Here is a 22,242-nt window from a genome sequence, read left to right as displayed (position 1 = left end):
CTTCATCATCTACCTGGCTTTTGTGTTTTTTATATATTTTTAAATTTATTTTGAGAGAGAGCAACTGTGGAGGTGGGGCAGAGAGAGAAAGAGGGAGAGAGAATCCCAAGCATGCTCCACACCACCCGTGCAGAGCCTGATGTTGGGCTCAAACTCACGAACCATGAGATCATGACCTGAGCCAAAATTGGAGGCTTAACCAACTGAGCCTCCCAGGCACCCCTACCTGGTTTTTAGATTAAAGAAAATATAAATTTGAAAAGTCATGTTGTTACTAAAGTAATTACCTCTTTTTTCCTTCTTACTTTTAAGTTTCATACTTTCTGGTACTATTTTAAGTATCTCTTTAGACTGATTACTCTTTGTTTTTTATTTCACGCCTTTTTTTTCCCTCTAAATTAAATTGACATGGGATATACTCTGAGAATTTAGTATTAAAATATTTTCTGTCATGTTTTGTTATTGCTGTTCCAACAGGCCTTTGTTGAAAATAATCCTGCCATTAAATGGTGTCCTACTCCAGGCTGTGAAAGAGCAGTCAGACTTACAAAACAAGGGTCAAATACATCTGGGTCTGATACACTCAGCTTTCCCTTGCTCAGAGCTCCTGCTGTGGACTGTGGAAAAGGACACCTCTTCTGCTGGTCAGTACAAGACAAGTTGGAATAGCCTATTCACTTAACAGACTATGCACCTTGAATTAGGCCTTTAAAATGTAGTATATTTTGATATCATTGTTAGTAATTGAAAAAATGTGTGATAAGTAGTAATAGTTTATATTTATTGTGTGACTGATGTGTGCCAGGTGTTATGCCAGATATTTTCACCTATTGAATTCTCCCAACAATGCTATGAGTTGAATGCTGTTATTATATCCAATTTACAGATAAAGAAACTCAGGCATATAGAAATTGCCCAGGTTATACAGCTAGGAAATGGCAAAAATGGGTTTAGAGCCCAGCTCTGACTCCAGAGCTCATGCACTTAAACAGTAATACCAAATTGCTAACCACAGATTAGAACATGTTTAGAGCTTAACTTTTTTTCTTAAAACTGAAGACTCCAGGGATAACCAGAATTAACTAAGACAGTTTTCCCAAATTTTCATCTAGACACCAACAAGTAAGATTTTGATAATAGATTTTGGAGTAGGGCCCCAAGAAAGAAGCTCCTAGGTGGTTCTTAATGCACAGTCCTACTTAGGAATCACTTTGTGTGTCTTGTGTTTTGTTTAATAAAGAAAGTACTCAATAAGTATGAACTGGTGACAAATCAGTAATGGATAGGCTGACTATATATCTGACATCAGCATTCTGCTTTGTTCAGAGTCAATTCAGTCATAATTAACTGTTTTGTTTTAGTTAATTAAATGATCACAATAAGAAATAGTATTTGTTCTCCTTTTTTCTCATTTCCAAATTTATCACATATGCAAGGATATACTTTAGGTGGGTATAAAACTCTTATCTACTTATCAGAAACCAAAGTCAAATTCTAGCACTGCTAAGTAGTAAGAAGGCGTAGTTATGGAAATATTCATACCCTGAAAGTCTATTTCTTACCCTCATCATCATTATCATTAGGTAAAAATATCTCTTGAACTGTCAGTCTATATGTACCACTGAACTCTGGGTCAGGTGTCAGAAAACTACTGTCTCCACCAATTTTTTATTTGAACACAGCCATACCCATTCATGCCAGTTTGTTTACCTATTGTGTATAGCTGCTTTCAGGCCATGACAGCATTGCCTGGTTGTAACAGAGACCATATGGCCTACAAAACCCACAATATGTATCATTTGGTTCTTTACAGAAAAAGTTTGCTAGACTTCTGTACTAGGTGCTTGAATGAAGGGATTAATGAAAGGAAAACCATATTGACTACTTTCATAGCTAAATCAGACTCAAAGTAAAACAGCAACAAATTACTGAGTAATAGATTATATCCACATATAATAGTAATTTATTATATTTTAAGAACTATATGGGGAGCCTGGGTGGCGCAGTCGGTTAAGCATCCAACTTCAGCCAGGTCACGATCTCGCGGTCCGTGAGTTCGAGCCCCGCGTCAGGCTCTGGGCTGATGGCTCAGAGCCTGGAGCCTGTTTCCGATTCTGTGTCTCCCTCTCTCTCTGCCCCTCCCCCGTTCATGCTCTGTCTCTCTCTGTCCCAAAAATAAATAAACGTGGAAAAAAAAAATTTTTTTTAATAAAAAATAAAAAAAAGAACTATAGTAATTTCTCAAAACATTTAAAAGACAAATTCCTAATTTTTAGTTTTACATGTTTTACTATTTGCGGATTGGTTCTTAACCCCACCTTACTACCTCACCAGAGGAGTTCAGGATCCAGCTCAGAAGGGACAAGTGGGTTAATGAATACACAAGAGTTTAATTGTTCATGAATAAATAGTCCTTAGATGAATATGAACCCACTTCACTACAATATAAGAAAATTAAAGTAACAAAAATAAAGGGGCTCCCTGTTCTGACTTAGTGTGGAGTTCCTTCAGAAATTTAAGCACATGTGCCATCAGGCACCCCATCGTGTGCACCCTGTGCATCTAAAATGGTACTAATTATGTATTATCCTTGGGAACGTTGAGGCAAGTTACCACATAAATCAGTTTCTGAGTTCTCTGGTTCATGTAAGCATCGTGGTTGAACAAGGCTAATTCAGAGGATTGGTGGAGAAGCTACAAAAATAGAAAAGGTAAATTAATAAAACATTTAGAAAATAAGAAGATAGTATTTGCTAAGATCAGAGAATAAAAAGTTTTGAACGGGAGAGAAGAACCTATGATTGGCATTGTCTTCTTAAGCTCTATGGTTTCTGTGGTCTAGCTTTTACTAGTTTTTATTGCAGATTAGCTAATTTTTTTTATGTTCTTCCCCACCTTTCTTTGTATGCTACAAGTAGTAGATTTGGTTTGACTGAACATGATGAAACTAATGGAAAAACCTACCAATGACAGATTCTAAAAGCTGTATCAATGTTTCTATAAACATATATGATGCTACAAATTGTACATTTCTAGACCAGTGTTTGGAGAATTATATTAGCTTGCTTTTTGTCACACCCCAGTCAGGCTAGGTGGTACTGTATGCCAAGATCACAGGCCCTCTTTTGAATTTTATCCCAGTTCAGAGGATCTGTGAATAGCCACATGGATTCAAAGTCACATTTGGTAATCATTTCTCTTGCTCTTATTCATAAGGGTAGTAGAGGGCTTAGCAAAAAGAACCATCATTTTCTGGACATAGCAATTCTAGTTCTAAATCCTATTCTAGGATTTTTACATTGCCTGTTTCACCTCTCTAGGCATTAATTTGCAGTCTCTGTTTTTACATTCTTAGCTTCCTAATCTTATTCATGTAATAAAAGAGCTTTGTCTGTAATCAGAAATTCTAAAAATTAAAACAATTCTAAGTAGAATTCTACTGCCCTTATCTACTATTTCAAAAAGAGGCAAAATCAGCTCTATGCAAATGAAAGTTTTGTAAGAGAAATCTTTATAAAATAAAGGTATATGATTCTCAGTTTCTTTCTTTCCCCAGAAACCTCAGAAATATTCTCTAAAGATGATTACAAAAACCATGAGAAAATAATTGTTCCTCCTCCTCCTCCTCCTCCTCCTCCTCCTCCTCCTCCTTCTTCTTCTTCTAAGTTTATTTATTTTGAGAGAGAGTGCGTGAGCAGAGGAGAGGGAGAGAGAGAATTCCAAGTAGGCTGTGCGCTGTCAGCACACAGCCCGACACAGGGCTTTATCTCACAAACTGTAAGGTCATGACCTGAGCCAAAATCAAGAGTCAGATGCTTAACTGACTGAGCCACCCATGTGCCCCTAATAGTTCCTTCTTTTTAAGAGCTGCATGTGACAGAATGAGTTGAGAGCCATCCCCAAGAGGGATGTGGGCCTGGGTATAACTGAACATATTTATTGATAGGAGGGAAGGTAGGAGTATACATTTCCTTTCCCACCACAAAGTAGTCCTTTCTTTTGTAACTTTTTCACCCACCAGTTCTGTGCTCTTAATAACTGAACCTAGAATGCTTTCTTCCCTTAGCCTGTATAATTGTATTTTGTCTGATCTTGACAATATTGTCCATAGACCGAGTTCATAACTTGAGCCAATGAGCATTTCCCCTCTGTTTTCCTCTTTATGAAGTAGAATATGCTACTATGTAACTTCTATGCCCTCTGAACTAATGCAAAGTCTTTCTTTTCCGAGGCAACTTTTTAAAGATTTATTGTCAAAAATACTTCTTAATACCACCCAAATTCTAATCTGTGAGGAGAAGAACTCAAATTTAACCTTATGTATAATGGTCATATCTCTCCTATATTACTGTCCCCAGTCCCTTTAATCACCATTGTTGCCATTGGAAATGGAGAACTTAAATAGAATTCATCTCTTCTAAATCCATAGACTGTCAAACATATTTTTGAGTTATTGAATAAAATTGAATGGCATGAATATTCTAAACAGTAATGTTATGTGGTTTTTAATATATCACCCAGCTGTGGAGCATTTATTTTCTGAAACTATGCAAAGAACCCTTTAAAGTAGTGTCACCATCACCATGAAACAAATTGAACCCAAGAAGAAGATTTGGATTATAGTGATGCAACTGATGAGAAACAACAGCGTCAGGTTTCTAGTCCACTGAAGTTTCCAGTGAATCAAAGTACAATGTGCAGACTTGTCAGGTATTTCAGGAAACTTCACAAGTAAATGTCTGCATTAATATTGTCAGCTCATTCTGTTTTCCTCCAATACCCACAATAAGGATTTTGATAAAACCTACTCTCCTGTTAGGATCATGAATCTTGATTGAGTTAAAACAGTAGTTTCATGCTTCATGTCCTCCACAGACTTAACAGGCAACAGACTCTTTAAGAGTCCTCTGGGAAAAATACATGATGTTGTTCTTGTTTGTGGACCCTAATAGTTGAGTCTCATCTTCTCTTGAAAAATTAGAGTCTCAAATCCTTACTTAATAAACTCTGGCTCTGGAAAAAAATTTTCCAGATTGGCAGTATTTAGCTATTTTAGTATCAGAGTCCTGCTAACTAGCAGAATATATTCACCAGCTTGTCCTAGGCCCAGAAATGAAACATGATATTTATTTGATAGAAATCGATCATAAGACCCTGTTTAAATATCATACAAAGTATCATACCCATCTAAATAAATACTGTTGAAAGTTCAATTTATCAGATTTCAGTGGAGCACATGATTGACATGGGAAACATAGGACTTAACATGGGAAACATTTGAGACTTAACTGCCATTAACTAGCTGTGTGACTTGATGATAAACAAGCATCTTCTCTTATAATACAGTGATACAATTGAAGCCTTTGTAACTGATGCAGTCAACATAAAATGTACTAGTTCCAAAGTCAAACAATTTGGCTTCAAATCTCAGCTCATCTGCTTGCTCCTTGTGTGACCTTTGGCAGAGTATTGAGCCTCTCTGTGCATTTTAGATAGGATGATACGGGGGCACCTGGCTGGCTCAGTCGGTTAAGTGTCCGACTTCAGCTCAGGTCATGATCTCATGGTTCTTGAGTTCGAGCCACACATCAGTCTCTATGCGGACAGCTCAGAGCCTGGAACCTGCTTCAGATTCTGTGTCTCACTCTCTGCCCTCCCCCACTCACGCCTCTTTCTCTCTCTCTCTCAAAAATAAATAAATATTAAATTGGGATAATAGGGGCACCTGGGTGGCTCAGTTAGTTGAACATCTGACTTCGACTCGGGTCATGATCACTGAGTTTGTGAGTTCAAGCCCCATGTCGGGCTTTGCACCGATAGTGCAGAGCCTGCTTCAGATTCTCTCTCTCTCTCTCTCTCTCTCTCTCTCTCTCTCTCTCTCTCTCTCTCTCTTACTCTCTCACTCTGTCACTCTCACTCTCTCACTCTCTGCCCCACCTCCACTTATGTGCATGTTTGGTCTCTCTCTCAAAAATATATATTAAAAAATTATAAAAAAGAAGAAGAAGAAAAGAAAGAAATTTTTAGAAATGGGGATAATAGTACCAATTTGAAAGAGTTGTTATGTGGATTAAATGAGTCAGTGTATGTAAGGTATTACAACATTGCCTGGTAAACTCAAAACTACTAGCTTTTTTTTTTTTTTTCCTCAAGAGGATGGGGGAGGGGCAAAGAAAGAGGGAGAGAGAGAATCCCAAGCAGGCTCCGTGCTTTTGGCACAGAGCCCAGCTTGGGGCTCAAATTCCTCAACTGTGAGATCATGACCTGAGCTGAAACCAAGAGTTAGATGCTTAACCAACTGAGCCACCCAGGTGCCCCCCAAATTCTAGTTTTTTTGAATTATAATTTTTAGTTGATTTGTTAATTAAGGGAGAAAGTTAACTAAAGGAAGAAAATCATAAAATGAGGATTTCTACTTAATCAGGATTCGTCATTAATATAGTTCTAAAATGGCAGTGAACTGAAATTGTCAACTTCTTGATAGAAATTTCTTCCATCAGGTGATGAAACTTTAGTAGAAGGTTTTTACTTTTCCAGAATCCTTTGGAGTCACTGTATATTTCTGCCAATGGTTGTGCATATTGACAAATTTTCAAGGAAAGAACCATTCCTTGATCTCTTGATATTAGTTAACTATCATATTTGGACAGGGTTAAGGATTTTATATTAGATAACCTCTTTTTCCTTTATAACGAAGCAGTTTTTCCCCTTAGTGAACTCACTCTATTGGTGTGTCTACATTTCATTTAACTATATAACAAAATTCCTCTTCCAATTCACTTGTTTTTAGTGACATTTTGAGGTACAGTCTCAACAGCAGGTGCTAGGTCTGTCAGAAAACTTGTCACCAGTTATTGGTGTCTTGGTTGAAACTTTCTTCAGATATTTAACTTTCCAGTGTTTGCAGAATATTCCAGTCTCTTTATTACTTCTCTCAGAATAACCCTTTCCCTACACATGGCATAATTCAGATTTTCAACCATGTAATGTCTGGTAACATTGTTATTACCATACTTTAAAGTAGTTTGGGCTTATTTTCGCAAATGCCTTAGTTTTAAAATAACTCCCTTTTTAATTTACAGTCCTTGCTCTAACTTATTTATTATTTATAAGCCTCTCCTATTTATATACCCACTCTTAGCATTGCTCTGGAAACTGTGCCGCCTAGTTATAACATTCAGAGTGATCCTGCTGATTGAGCTAGCACCTGAGGAAGCAGCAGGTCTATATCCTCCAGTGAGGTTCTGGAAAAGAACATTTGTATTGCTGTCTGATGCAGCACCTTAGAGAACCAAGCACACCGATAAGCAATTATGGCCTTTTGAAGAAATAGCATTTATTTTTTCAGATTCCATTTGTAAACATTGGGTTTTCCCCTCACAACCCTCATGATTATTTTCCTGGTTCTGTCAGAAAATGTTCTGACACCAGAGCCAGTCATACTGGTATTGATTCTAGTAGGGAAAAATATTCAATGTGTTGTTTAATCTTCATGGGGGAAAAAACTTTAAAGTTAACAGAAATAATTTGTTTCATTGGCTTCATTTAGATACTGCAGATATAGAAGTCTATTTTACACCTAAATTGTTTTTTAATAAGTCATGACAAATCTAGACACTCTATCCCTGCATGTATTCCTAAGCACCATATGGAAACACTGTTCCTAGATCTGTGGCATATTTTTTACTCTAGTGTATGCTAGTATATGTGCCAAATTAAAATTAACAGTTATCACAGATATCCCTTATATTTCTGGAAAGCAGAGTCGATTTTAATATGTACTAAAGTGAATGTAATATATAATACGTCTACTTGCATTTTTTTACTTCCATTTTTAATCAACCCAATATTTTTTGAATGACTGTTAAGTCACCACTAAATTCCTAAGAAACTTTATAAAACCACACTTATGGAAAAGATTTCCCAAATGCCAGATTCAGTAATGTCAGGAATTTTTTTTAACACTTTTTTTTTTTTTAATTTAAAGAGAGCACACAAGTGGGGCAGAGGGCCAGGGGGTCAGGGTGGGGGGAGAGAGAGAAAGAGAAAGAGGAGGGAGGGAGGGAGGGAGGGAGGGAGGGAGGGAGGGAGGAAGGAAGGAAGGAAGGAAGGAAGGAAGGAAGGAAGGAAGGAAGGAAGGAAGAAAGAAAGAAAGAAAGAAAGAAAGAAAGAAAGAAAGAAAGAAAGAAAGAAAGAAAGAAAGAAAGAAAGGGAGAGAAAGAAAGAAAGAGAGGGAGTGAGGGAGGGAGGAAGGAAGGAAAAAAGGAAGAAAGAGAAAGGAAGAAAGAAAAAGAAAGAAAATAAATCTTTAGCAGTCTCCATGTTCAGCTCGGAGTCCGACTCAAGACTCAATCCCAGGACCTTGAGATCATAACCTCAGCTGAAATCCAGAATCAGATGCTCCACCAACTGAGTGACCCAGGCACCCCAGTAATATCAGGAACTTAAGCAAACTAAATTACTCTTTCAAGATAATTGATGCTTTATTTTTCCCTTCAAAGCATTTTTAAGTATATAATTCAGAGGTTTTAAGTACATTCCTAATGTTGTGCAACCGTTTCCTATCCATTTATAGAACTTTTTACCTCATACCAAACAGAAACTCTAACCATTAAACAATAACTCCCCATCTTCCCTTGCCCCATAGCCACTGTTAACCACCATTCTACTGTCTGTGAATTCCTTTTTCTGAATATTTAATGTAAGTGGTTATCATACGATATTTATCTTTTTGTGTGTGACTTATTTCACTTAGCATAATGTCTCAAGTTTCATCCATGTTGTAGTGTGTATCAGAATTTCATTCCTTTTTATGGCCAACTAATAATTCCATTGTGTGTATATACACCACATTTTGTTTATCTGTTCATCTGTTAATGGATATATGGGTTGTAAACCATATTCTGGCTTTTGTGAGTAATGCTGTTATAAACATTGGTGAGAAAATTTTAGTCATAGCGAAACTTTCAATTCTTTTAGGTATATATCTAGGAGTGCAATTGATAGATCATGTAATAATTCTGTGTTTTAAATTTTGAGGAACCATCAAACTGTTTTCCATAGTAACTGCATCATTTTAGATTCTTACCAGCACTGCATAAGGGTTCCAGTTTCTCCACATCCTTCCCAACACTAGTTAGCATCTATTTTTTTAATAGTAGTTAAGGAGAATTGAAACATTCATTCATTCATTCAATTCATTTGTTTGTTTGTTTGTTTGTTTATTTACGTGGTTTATTTATTTTGAGATGGAGTGAGCAGGGGAGGAGCAGAGGGAGAGGGAGATACTGAAATTTAGCAGAGCTGTCAGCACAGAACCCTGTGCATGGTTCGAACCCACAAACTGTGAGATCATGACCTGAGCTGAAGTCAGACGCTTAACCGAGTCACCCAAGTGCCCCAAAACATTCTTAATATAGTAAAATGTTCTTCAGAGTTGGTAAGACTCTACCTGCATCAACAGGTGTGTCTTCTTAAGACTTAAACTTTGCAAATAAGATCTTTGTTTAAAATAACACATGATGATGATGATGATGATGATGATGATGATGATGGCACCTACAGATTGGGTTTTTCTCCTTTCAAAATGATATTTTGTTATTTACTGTAAAATTTCCTTTGTACTACAGAATATACCATTGTATTGAATTAAAATAAGTAATTTTTAAAGGCCTTAAGCCTTTTTTTTTATGTTTATTTATTTATTGTGAGAGGAGGTGAGGGAGAGGCAGAGAGAGAAAGAGAGAGTCTGCCAAGCAGGCTCCGAGCCATCAGCACAGGGCTCAATCCCATGACTGTTGAGATCATAACAGTCAGACACTCAACCGATTGAGCCACCCAGGCTCCCCCTTAAGCCTGTTGGATTTTCTATATAGCTATAGAAAGAATGTAAAATCAAGTTACAAATGATAAATTGATATGTTTTTAATTATTTAAATCAAAATTTGCCAAAATCCAGTTAAACAGAAAATTGGGATTCAGCAAACTCAATGGTAAATTAAATTGCCCTAGCTGTTACTTGGGGATTCCAAGGTCAAAGTAACAAAAATGTAATGTAAAACAGTACTTTTCAAACTTTAAAATGCAGACGGGTCACGTGGTAATTTGATAAAATGTAGATTTAAATCAGTAGGTCTTATGGGCCTGCTCTTCTGCATGTTTAACAAGCTCCTGAGCAGTGGCAATGCTGCTATCCCAGGGAACAAAATTTGAGTAGTATTAGTGAGGACAGGACCTAACTGATAAAAATATTTTATAGCTCATAACTTATAGCATGCAAAACTAAATTATAAATGTTAGGTAATCTATTTGGAACTTTTAAAAATGTGTAAATGAATGTGCTGCTTTAAAAAAAAATTGACCTGGCAGTATCAAGCTCTAGAATCATATTTTCACTTCCTCTATTGAAATACTTCATTTCTCACTAGTCACTGTGCTTCAGTTTTCTCAGCTTTAAAATTGGAAGAGCACTGGGGCACCTGAGTGGCTCAGTCAGTTAAGTATCCAACTCTTGGTTTCAGCTCAGATCATGATTTCATGGTTCATGAGATTGAGCCTGGCATTGGGCTCTGTGATGCCACTGCAGACAAGAGCCTGCTTGGGATTATCTCTCTCTCTCTCTCTGCCCCTCCCTCATTCGCTGTCCGTCTGTCTCAAAAATAAATAAACTTAAAAAAAATGTTTTTTTAATTGGAAGAACACTTTTCACCTGTTCTTTTGCCTTGATGTTGATAAAGAATATTTAATTGCCTTTTCTATGTTTTCCTCTTCAGGGAGTGCCTTGGTGAAGCACATGAGCCTTGTGACTGCCAAACATGGAAAAATTGGCTACAAAAAATAACTGAAATGAAACCAGAAGAACGTAAGAGGAATCTTAGAAAGCTATACTATATGTTCTAATAGCATTCAAAAGATAATATGGTCATATTACTTAGAGTCTTCATTAAGTAAGTTTTCAATGCTATAGCTCTGCTGTTTAACATTATACCTCTAACCAACACCCTTTTGGACATCACAAGGTTTTTGCAATGGTGAATCAGAGGTTCCATATTTCTGACGGACTGTTTTAAGTTAAGATAAACAGGGTAAACAGGGGTCACATATAAGTCCTTCTCCTACAGCCATTCCCCTTTATCCTGGGGTGGACCAACTAGCTTTTCTGTACTTTAAGGGAAGAAATGTATAAACTGTAGTGAGAGGAAGTTTCTTACTTCCCTGGAATCTTCCATTGGATGATAAGACAAGTTAATTTCTTGGTATTATGTGGCTCTGTAGATTTACTTATATTAAATGCCATGTCTATAACTATTTTAACTGAGATTTTTATAAATATTAATCCTACAGAAATGCTATGAAATTGGTGTTAGTAATTCCATTTTGCAGATGAGGAAATTAACCCTTAGATTGGATTGAGTGACATCAGGAACAGGGTATGTGCCTAGAAACAGAATGGGTTTGAATTAGCCTTCCTAATAGCAATTCCTGCATTTAACAAGTAAATATATCTGCTTTGCAATAATTTCTCATCCCCTAAAGTGTTTTATGACAACTGTTTATTTTCAAATTAATATAAAAGTTAATTTTTTTAACTTTTTATATAATGGAATTAGTTGCAGGTATTACAAATCAGGATTAAGAATTAACTGGGGCACCTGGGTGGCTCAGTCAGTTGATCATCCAACCCTTGATTTCGACTCAGGTCATGTTCTCATGGTCATGAGATCAAGGCCTTCACTGAGCTTCGTCTGGACATCGAGCCTGCTTAAGATTCTCTCTCTCTTTCCCTCTGTGCCCGTCCCCCCGCCCCGCTCATGCACAACTGCACATGTGCTCTAGCTCTCAAAATTAAGAATAAAGAAAAATTTTAAAAAAAGAACTCAGGGGCGCCTGGGTGGCCCAGTAGGGTAAGCGTCCAACTTCAGCTCAGGTCATGATCTCTCAGTTTGTGAGTTTGAGCCCCTGTTGGGCCCTGTACTGACAGCTCAGAGCCTGGAGCCTGCTTCGGATTCTGTGTCTCCCTCTCTCTCTGCCCTTCTCCTGCTCACACTCTGTCCCTCTCTCTCTCAAAAATAAATAAACATTAAAAAAAATTTAAAAAAAATATTCACTCAGTGAACCTATACTTATTATGAGCAAAGCACATGATGATGATGCCGGCCTTCAAAAAGTAATAGGCTAGAAGGGAAGCAGTCAGATCATTACAGTATCACATGATAACTACTATAGTTGGATAAAGATGAGAGTAAATCAGGCTGGGCAGGCGGGTGTCATAGAATCTTCCTGAAGGTGGGCACCTGGGTGGCTTAGTCGGTTAAGCTTCTGACTTCAGCTCAGGTCATGATCTCACGGCTCGTGAGTTCAGCCCCATGTCAGGCTCTGTGCTGACAGCTCAGACCCTGGAGCCTGCTTCAGATTCTGTGTGTGTGTCTCTCTCTCTCTGCACCTCCCCTACTCGTGCTCTCTCTAAAATGAATAAATGTTAAAATTTTTTTTTTTTTTTTTTTTTTAAAGAATCCTCCTGAAGACAGTGAGAGAGGAATTGGGTTTTAGCATATCTGCAGAGGCAGAGATCTGGCAGTTATTCCTGTCAGCAGCTGAAGTGACACTGGCAGAGTCTGGCTGACAGCTATGAAACCCTACAGTTTGTATTCTATCAGGCAATATACCATTGCCCAAGAGCTTGTCCTTAGCGTTTTAGATTCACAAGATTCATTTTATGCATTGACTCAGGGTCATTCAAATCCATGAAGAAGAGACTACTGTGTAAACCAGAATATCAGTTTATTAATTGATAATGAAGGAGATACCTTTCACATGATGAGAAGGCTTATGTCCCTTATCCAGGAGAAAAAGAAATGGATAATCTTAGGATATTTCATGGTGAGATCCAATTAAATATTTCTACCCTGAACGTTCTATCATTCAATCAACAATTCTTTTTAATATTTCCAATTCTTTTTTTTTTTAATTTTGCTTATGCTTTTTTTTTTTTTTAATTTTTTTTTTCAACGTTTATTTATTTTTGGGACAGAGAGAGACAGAGCATGAATGGGGGAGGGGCAGAGAGAGAGGGAGACACAGAATCTGAAGCAGGCTTCTGGCTCTGAGCTTTCAGCACAGAGCCTGAAGCGGGTATCAAACTCATAAATCATGACCTGAAGTCGGACTCATAACTGACTGAGCCACCCAGACCCTCCTCAGCAAATATTTTTTTGAGTACCTGGTACATGCTAGGAACTTCCCAAATCAAAAACACCTCTATAGATTGTTTTTATTCCCCAGGTACGTTGTGTGTCTTTCTTGAATCCCAGATAATAGCTTGCCATTGCTCCCTTGACACCCATCCATTTTCCCTATTCTCCTGATATGTATGGGTCTGTGTACATGTGTGAGTTCCATAGATTAATACTAATATCCTGCAACACCTTTAAACATGACAAGACAATTGGGTTTTGCTTTCTCTTTTTGCTTCGGGAACCAAGAAACATATTTATTAGACATGGTTTGCTATTGCCCACCTACTTACATTTCTTTATACGTTTATATGAAGCCTAACATTAATGTCCATGGGAGAATTTGTAAGAGATGAGGCTGGAAAGATAGGTGTTGCCAGATTGTGAAGTTTTGCCAAATTGTCTGAAGTTATTTTATTAACAGAATAAGCCATAGAATGCATTTTTTAAGTAGGGAAGTGGCATCTGAGATATTTTTACAAAGATAAGTGATGACTAGGAAGGTTAGACTGAAGGAGAGATCAAAGTAGGGAGGGGAATTTTTAATTTGAGTAAGAGGGTAGATCATTGGTCAGCCTAGGAAATTCAGTTATGGGTAACTTTTGGGGCTCCTGGGTGGCTCAGTCAGTTAAGCGTTCGACTCTTCATCTCAGTTCAGGTCCTGATCTCACGGGTCATGAATTCAAGCCCCACATCAAGCTGTGTACGGACAGCGTGGAGTCAGCTTGGGATTCTCTGTCCCTCTGTCTCTGTCCCTCCTCCCACCCTCCACACGAATAAATAAATAAATAAATAAATAAATATTTTTTAAAAAACAGTAAGTTTCAGGGAACAGTAACGAGTTTTGTTACAGACGTTTTAACTTGAGGTACTTGTAGGACATATATGTGGAGATGTCCAGTGGGATTTTACAAGTGCTTATCTGCAGCTTAGAAGAGATGCTGAGAAAACTTAGAAATAACTTGTTGCTTTTAAGTGATATCTTTGTTATTTATTTAACATTTATTAAGTGGTATTTTATATTAGAATATGGAAATAAGGTGACCGCTACTTGAAATTTACATTTTAGAGATGAAGAAGAAATATTATTAATGCTGTGAAAGAACAGCATACCTGTGGCACATTGTGAGGGAGGGAAGAGAGCAAGAGAAGACCAGTTCTCTACGAGAGTGTGAGGAAAAGCATTATAAAAGAATTGGTGCTTGAGCTGCTTCTTGAGAACTGGTAGATGTACTTCATGCACACAGGAAGGGTACTGGGGCTTTGGGTGAAGCAGAGCTGTGAGATAGCATGGTGTATTCAAGGGCTGCAGATACTGAGTACAAACCAGTGCAAAGGAAGGTGCTGCACCAGAGATGAGACTGCACAGACAGAAGTCCAAATCAGGTGTCACGGGTGCGGCGAGGTAGAGGTTATGTGCAATGCTGGGAGGTCTGACTTCATCCTGAGACACTGAAAAGGAGTTTTGAGTCGGAGAGTGATAATCAAAAATGCTTACTGAGAAAGAACACTCAGGTGGAAGTGTGGATGGTGAATGAGGACCATTGAGACAGTAGGTAAGAACACTATTTCTGAGAAAACTTCAGAATGTCCAGGTAAGAGGATATGAGGGCTGGAACAAGACAGAGGCAATGCAGGTAGGAGAGGAGAGTTAAGAAGATGTAATTTTATTAAGTTGTAAATCTAGTGTACTTACCAGTTGCCTAGAAGACTTAATGCACAACAGGAAGTAATTAGTACAATATATTATTTAATTCTTGAGTAGAAAATGGCCATGTCTGATTTAAGATATAAAACAAGCATTTTGAAATGGGTGATTATTTTTAGTTATCTTTTAACATTGTAAAATTGGTCAATCATTCCATACCCACAAATAAGTTTTTACTAGGGAGAGAGAAAGAGAACAACCTAGCTAGTAAGTGCAGATTATTGGTGGAACTGTGACAAAATATCTTTACATACGATAATGATTCTGATAATGAAAAGAGAAGAGAAATAGAAGCACTAGAAAATGGTATATATAGTCTATACATAGTTACTTTGGTGGCCAGAGACAGGGAGACCTCAAATTAAAAACCGAAGATTCATTTAAAGAGTTCCAAATAGGGTTTTAATTCAGAAAAATGGAGGAACTTTAGAAAATTGGATAGAAGACAAAAGACTGAGGATACCTAAAAAGTTGTCTACCAGAGAAGGACCAAAGCCAAGACTGCAGAAAAGTTCCCAGTTGCTGAGAAAAACCTAGGAATTTTCTCATTGTCCTCCATACTGAAATGTGATGACCTGTTGACCACTATTAATGGCCACTGAAGTTTATGAAATTTAGGATAAGGCTTAATGCAAACATTAGTGGACCAACTGAAATGTTTAAGCAGAACATCATCATTAAATATATAAAAATAATATTCCAAGAAAGAAAAGTATGATTTAATGCTGTATGGTTTACATATTAATTTGGATCATGGTCACATATCTTTGGCATAAGCATTTTCAACTGAACTTGTCAATTCCTGAGATCATTTTCTCCTTTATGCCCAGTTTTCCAAAGTCTTTGAATTATGAGACTCAAAAGGAGTGACAAAATCTAATGAGAAAAAAGTAATAGAAGATATACTAAGATTAGTTCAAAGAATTCAATATAAGGATTCAAATACTATTTTTCAGCACTGAAACCGCCTCTATTATGTCTAATGAGAGCAAGAAGGAGAATGATTATATATTCTGTGAAAAGATAGCTAATTTATAAAAATTTTCAGGCCAGTTTTTCCATACTACATAATAAATGGTTACTGAATAGAATTCAAATAGTCTTTTTAAGAAGTCAGTCTTTAAAATCAACATTTTTTTCACTTACATACATGTTGATTCTACTAGTAGATCTTAGATTGTTATGCTCTAATACTTGATTAAATGAAGTTAATATTTCTTACAAAGAGACCTAAGCACACTAGATTATTGAGGAAGGAAGATCAAGATACAATAGTCATGTAATTGAAGAGAAGAGTCTGGAACTCAGGGTGAAGAAAACTTACCAGGTAGACTGAAGGGAGATAGATATTGCAGGTATGAAGAAGAGTATATACAAAAGGCACATGTATGAAATGAGCATGTTCAGAGAACTAGAAGTAAAGGCCTTTTTCCCACTACAAGTTTCTGTTTTAATAATAGTTATTTCTTGAACACAATTTACTTCATACAATCCTCTAGAACACAGGAACTAGCATTCTCTCCGAGGGTGGTAGAAAAAAACTGTTATGTTGCAGGCCACACAAGCTGCTTTGTTTTAATGGCTTTGTGCTTTATTTATTGTAACAATGGACAATAAAGGCCATAAGAATATGTTAGAGCCTCTGAGCTAAAAATAATGTTGATGCTGAAAGGAGGAGAAAGGCCACTCCTTAAAAAAAAAAAACAAAAACAAAAACAAAAAAAACTAGACATTGTACTTAGTGATTAGGTTTTAAAGCAGTACCCTTTGTAAATGGCATTACCTCCACAGCTTGAGCTGATTAACTATAAGTATAGTAGGTTCTTTCTGAAACTCCTTTTCTCCACTAAATTAACTTGAGAGTTCTCTGTAGCAGCACCCTAATCAAACCATCTTCTACCAAGTGAGTTTAGTACTGGAGTGGAGTCTGGTCCGTTCATTGCTGTTATTGTCTCACTTTGCTATGTGGTGAAATTGAAAAACAGTGCTTCATAGTCCAGCAGTAGCTGCTGTTCTGTTGTTGAACAAACGTAAGTAGGTAGGCACTTGGGGTTCCTTGCAGCAAGACAGCCCCACTCCTCCACTGCTAAGCTCCATCGAAGGGCTAATCATAGTGCTCAGCTCTTCCAGTTCATATACTGAGTCACGTCCCAGAGGTCAGCCAGCCCAAACCTTTGTCTCCCTTCCCTCTCTAGGGTTGGGTAATTTTTCCTTTTAAACTTCAAAACTCAAAGAGTCTGATTTCTCACCTGCTTTTAACAGTACACTAACTACCCCACCCTTTTGAGAGTGGCTGCATGTACTCAGGGCCTTGATTGGATGGGCCATGTGCATTGATGTCAAAGTGAGTTTTGGACATCTTTTTCAGGAAAGAAAAGGTAGAGCTTCCCTGTGCACTTAGAGCTAGAAAACAAAACAAACTTAATACTGACAGGGAGGAAAAAAATGATTTTTTAATTGTGCATCTGCAACTCTCTCTAGCTCCTAACTCTCCTCTTGGGGTGCTGGGAGGGGTGTTGGTTATAAAACATAAAATGTAAGATTTAGAATCTTTAAAAACCATGACATTCCGTAAGACTGCAGATCTCAAATCAAAGTAGAATAAATTGAGTTTCAGATGAAGAATAGAAGATTAGTGTGGGGTTAGAGGGTAGGAGAAGCTTGCCAGGTAGACAGCAGCCAAATCATGAAGGACTTTGCATTTTTTGCTAAAGCAGTTTTATTTTATCTTGGCAGTCAGTGGGGAGCATCTTAAAGATTTAAAGGAGACTTGGTTTTTTATTTTTTTTTCTCTTATTTATTTTGAGAGTACACACACAAGTGGGAGAGGGAGAGAGAGAGAGAGAGAGAGAGAGAGAGAGAGAGAGAGAGAGAGAGAGAGAGAGAGAGAGAGAGAGAGAGAAAATCCCAAGCAGGCTCCATGCTATCGACACAGAGCCCAGTGTAGGGCTTTATCTCAGGAACTGTGAGATCATGACTTGAGCCAAAATCAAGAGTTGGACTCTTAACCAATTGAGCCACCCAGGTACCCCAAAAAGCAATTTGTATTTTTAAAAGATCACTGTGTAGGCAGTATAGTAGAAGTAGGGGGCAGAAGAAGGAGCCAGGGAAATAGATTTTTTTGTGTGTGTTTTAATTGTCTAGGCAAGAGGTGTGGAGTACCTTAGTTAAAGCAGTAAGCAGTGGGAATTGAGAGGAGACATAAACAAAGAGAAGGAGGTAGAAACAGTGGAATGTGGCAGGTGAGGGAAAGGAGGGTGTCCAAAATCATGGTCTTCCTGGATTGACTCTGAGTTGATGATCATATCATTTACTAGGACAGGGAATAGAGAAAGAGGCAGGTTTAGGGGAAATGATAAGTTTAGTTTTAGACATGTCACATGGGATTCATTTTTAGTTTATCTGAAGTTTTCATGGACAAAAATATTGATATTTCAATATAACTTTCATGTTTTTTACTATGGTGAAAAGTATCTGGTCATTATGTTTACAACTGACCCACAAGAAATTATGGTCTAGGGGCCATTCTTTCTACAATAGTTAATTTAAACAGACAGTAATATATTGCTTTTTTAAAATGGGTTTTTTCTTCCCCAATTTATTTGAACACAACTTTAGAAAGAAATCTTTAAATCATATTTCATATATCAAGCTTTTGGAATACACCTCCTTATCCTATAATCCTGCTATTCAGAATAAAGCAGTTTTAAAACTTTGCCATAGATCCTAATAAGAAAGTAAATACATGGTTTGGGGCGCCTGGGTGGCTTAGTCAGCTAAACGTCCAAATTCAGCTCAGGTCATGATCTCATGGTTCTTGAGTTCAACCCCCTCATCGGGCTCTGTGTTGACAGCTTGGAGCCTGGAGCCTGCTTCAGATTCTGTGTCTCCCTCTCTCTCTGCCCCTCCCCTACTTGTGCTCTCTCTTTCTCTCAAAAATAAATAAACATTAAAAAAAAAGAAAAGAAAAATACGTGGTTAAAACTTAGAGACAGCCTACAAAGAACACTTTCACAGGGGGTAGGGGGAGGTTCCCTCTGAAGTTATACACTAAATCATGTATATTGTGTTTGTGCTTAATATCCCAAAGTTGTAGGAGTTAGTGAAGCTTATGAGGATGCTGCCAATTGTCTCTGGTTGTTAACGAACTCCAAGCCTTGTGCTAACTGTAAGTCTCCGATACAGAAGAATGAGGGATGCAATCACATGCAGTGTGCCAAGGTAAGACGTTGAAGAGGATTTTGCATGCTTTGCTGTTAGAATCTTAATCTGTTAATCCAAAGAAGAAACAAGCATAAAAATGTTGCTGGGTTTCAGATGGATTCTAGCAGATTAAATTCTATATTCTTTGTTGAATGAAATAAGTATTGCTTTATACTACTAAATTTTATACTCATGATGAATGTTAAAAATAGGTTAAGGATTCAGCGATATTTGGCCAGAAGATCAAAAATGCCTGAATCTTTCCCTGCTAATCATCTCTGCTAGTGATTATTTTGAGAGTTTTGCCTGTATATAAATAATAATATTAAATGATAAAGTGTTACTTTATGTAGAGATCTCTTACAAAGCTGGCTTTTGAGCACACAGCTTAGTTTCAAAGCCCAAGTCAGGACCCAGGCAATTCCGCTAGGTCCAAATCTAAATCTTGGTGTCTATGCGTAAGTGGCTATATAATAAAGGTAGCTAAGATTGTAGGCAGACTTTAAGTCTGCTAATGAAATCATCAATCAAACAAGTAATTATTTCCTGTATTGAAAATGCTGCAGCATCTGGGTGGCTCAGTCAGTTCAGTGTCCGACTCTTGATTTCGGTTCAGGTCATGATCTCATGGTTCATGGGATTGAGCCCCACATCAGGCTCACACAATCAGCATAGAGCCTGTTTGGGATTCTCTCTCTCCCCTCCCTTATCTCTGCCCCTCCCCTGCTCATGCTCTCACTTTCTCTCTCAAAAATAAATAAATAAACTTAAAAATAATGGAAATGAAAATGCCAACAAAGATCTTGACCAAAAAATAACTAATATAAATAATGACTTTTGGAAGACTACCCTCCTGACATAGTTGCATAGAAAGAAACTGCCATATTTAAAATAAATTCTCTGGATTAGGTTAATAAATATTTTATTAATCCATGCCAAATTTATAAACATTTTTGTTTTAAAATTATAATGATATCCAATTTTTTTCTTTTCATTGGAAGCTCCATGTATATAAAAAATAATTACTTAAAATTGAGAGGATAATGTAACTTTTCTAATTTACATTGTGAAAGAAACCCAAATAGTTCAGAAGATTCCAATATTAAATACATCAATATCTTCTAAGTATTACTTGATTTTTTTAATATATATTTTTAAGTTTATTGATTTATTTTTGAGAGAGAGAGAGCACAAGCAGCAGAGGAGCAGAGAGAGGAGGGGAAATAGAATCCCAAGCAGGTTCTGCACTGTCAGCTCAGAGCCCAATGCAACAAGGCCTCAATTCCATAAACCATGAGATCATGACCTGAGCTGAAATCAAGAGTCCAGCGCTTAACCAACTGAGTCACCTTAGAGCCCCAGTATGACTTGAGCTTTAATATTAAAGCTAATGATCATTATCATTATTACATAAAAAATGATAGCAGTTACCAGATCATTTTTATAAGCTAATTAGTACTATAAAATTAATATAAATTAGTTGTCTTAGTGAGACAGTAATGATTTCCTAAGAAGGAAGAAGAAAAAAATGTAGTACAGCGTTCTGAGCAAAATGCTCAGAGGTGCTTATTATTAGTTCAGCTGGTCAGGCCAAAAGTATTTTATTTGTGGTCTTCTCTCCAATATCCATTATTAGTTTTTTCTTAGAAAATCTGATACAGACTATATAGATGTGTAAAGAAATACAGGTTGACCATAAAAAATCAGCAGTTGGGCTACTAATAAAGAGTCAGTAAAGAGGCAAGATCCGATAATTACCTTTATTTCCTTCAAACACCTACCAGTAGTAAGTAGTTGATAAATACGTATTGAGTGAATATTTTCATGAATTCATCAGGCTAATGATTTAAGATTTTTTATCTTAAACAGCTTTTTGCTTAAGCTTCTGTTGCATTTAAAAGAAACATTTACTTGCACACTATGTAAATGTAATAGTCTTGTCTAATATACCATCTGAAGTATTTGCATTGAACAAAAGAAACTAACAAATAATTCTTAGGACACAGAAGAAGAAAGACATCTAGAAAGTAATAACCTTGCTACAGAAAAATTTTATACTTTTAGAATTTTCTTTTAAATGTGAAGGTGGAACAACAGATCATGTGTAATTGAATCCATGCTGTAATATAATGACTAAGTCATAATCTACTTTTATTAATGTCACAGTGTTGTGACACAATACACAGTTTTTACTTTCTGGAATCAAACTGTTAAACATCTTAGAAGAATAGTGGGGCGCCTGGGTGGCCCAATCAGTTAAGCATCCAACTTCGGCTCAGGTCATGATCTCACCGTTTGTGGGTTCGAGACCCACATCGGGCTCTGTGCTGACAACACAGAGCCTGAAGCCTGCTTTCATATTTTGTTTCTCCTCTCTATGCCCCTCCCCACTCACACTCTGGCTCTATCTCAAAAATAAACATTAAAAAAATTTTTTAAAAAAACAGAAGAATAACAAATTTAGCCTTATAAAAATAGTTTTGTATATTTCAGGAAAAAACCCACTTTTATTCATTTCCTTTTGGATAATTTTTAGGAGACTATTTAAGTTTTGCATTCTCACACATTTTAAATCACTTACAGTAATTTTCTTCAACTGAGTCTGTAAAACTATATGCTGCAACTAAAAAATAAAAGTTATTTAAGTTCTGTATTCTTTTTCTAATAGAATATGAAATTTGGCTATTTTGTAGAAAGTTTTGCCACTAATTTGGAGATATCAGTAAAGCTGTACTGAAGGGTACTTGTATCAAATTAGGCATAGAGTTTGCTAATAGCAAACAACAAAACCTGCATACTCTCAGAACCTTGATATCCACAATTTATTGTGTAAATGCATGTTAGTGAAGAGCTAGATGAATACAGAGACTTTAATTCATTTCTGTGTTCATGACCTATCAGGTAAAGAAAAAATTAGTAAAGATACAGAAGATTTAACATAATTACTAAGGTATATCTGATTGCTGTATATTCAAACTCTATATCCTGAAAATATGGATTACACCATCTTTGCAAGTATCCATAGAGCATTAGCAAAAACATTGACCATTGTTCATCAAAGAAAATTTCAGTAATACTGCAGAAAATAGAAATAGTAAT

General features: G+C 36.8%; 1 protein-coding gene across 3 annotated transcripts in view; it reads left to right on the top strand.

Annotated features, from left to right (window-relative positions):
* ANKIB1 (ankyrin repeat and IBR domain containing 1) overlaps window positions 1–22,242 on the top strand; it is a 145,200-nt gene that overhangs the window by 102,950 nt on the left and 20,008 nt on the right. For all 3 annotated transcript variants that reach the window (XM_015066513.3, XM_015066512.3, XM_053218469.1), the window contains 3 exons: window positions 478–644; window positions 10,773–10,861; window positions 19,031–19,161. In XM_015066513.3, coding sequence (XP_014921999.2) covers window positions 478–644; window positions 10,773–10,861; window positions 19,031–19,161 — 387 coding nt within the window. The remainder of the gene's footprint in view (window positions 1–477; window positions 645–10,772; window positions 10,862–19,030; window positions 19,162–22,242) is intronic.

This window comes from Acinonyx jubatus, chromosome A2 (genome assembly GCF_027475565.1).
Source record: "Acinonyx jubatus isolate Ajub_Pintada_27869175 chromosome A2, VMU_Ajub_asm_v1.0, whole genome shotgun sequence".
In the NCBI taxonomy this organism is placed as follows: Eukaryota; Metazoa; Chordata; class Mammalia; order Carnivora; family Felidae; genus Acinonyx; species Acinonyx jubatus.
The sequence above is the reverse complement of the archived record's forward strand: the minus strand, read 5'-3'. Positions and strand labels throughout refer to the sequence as shown.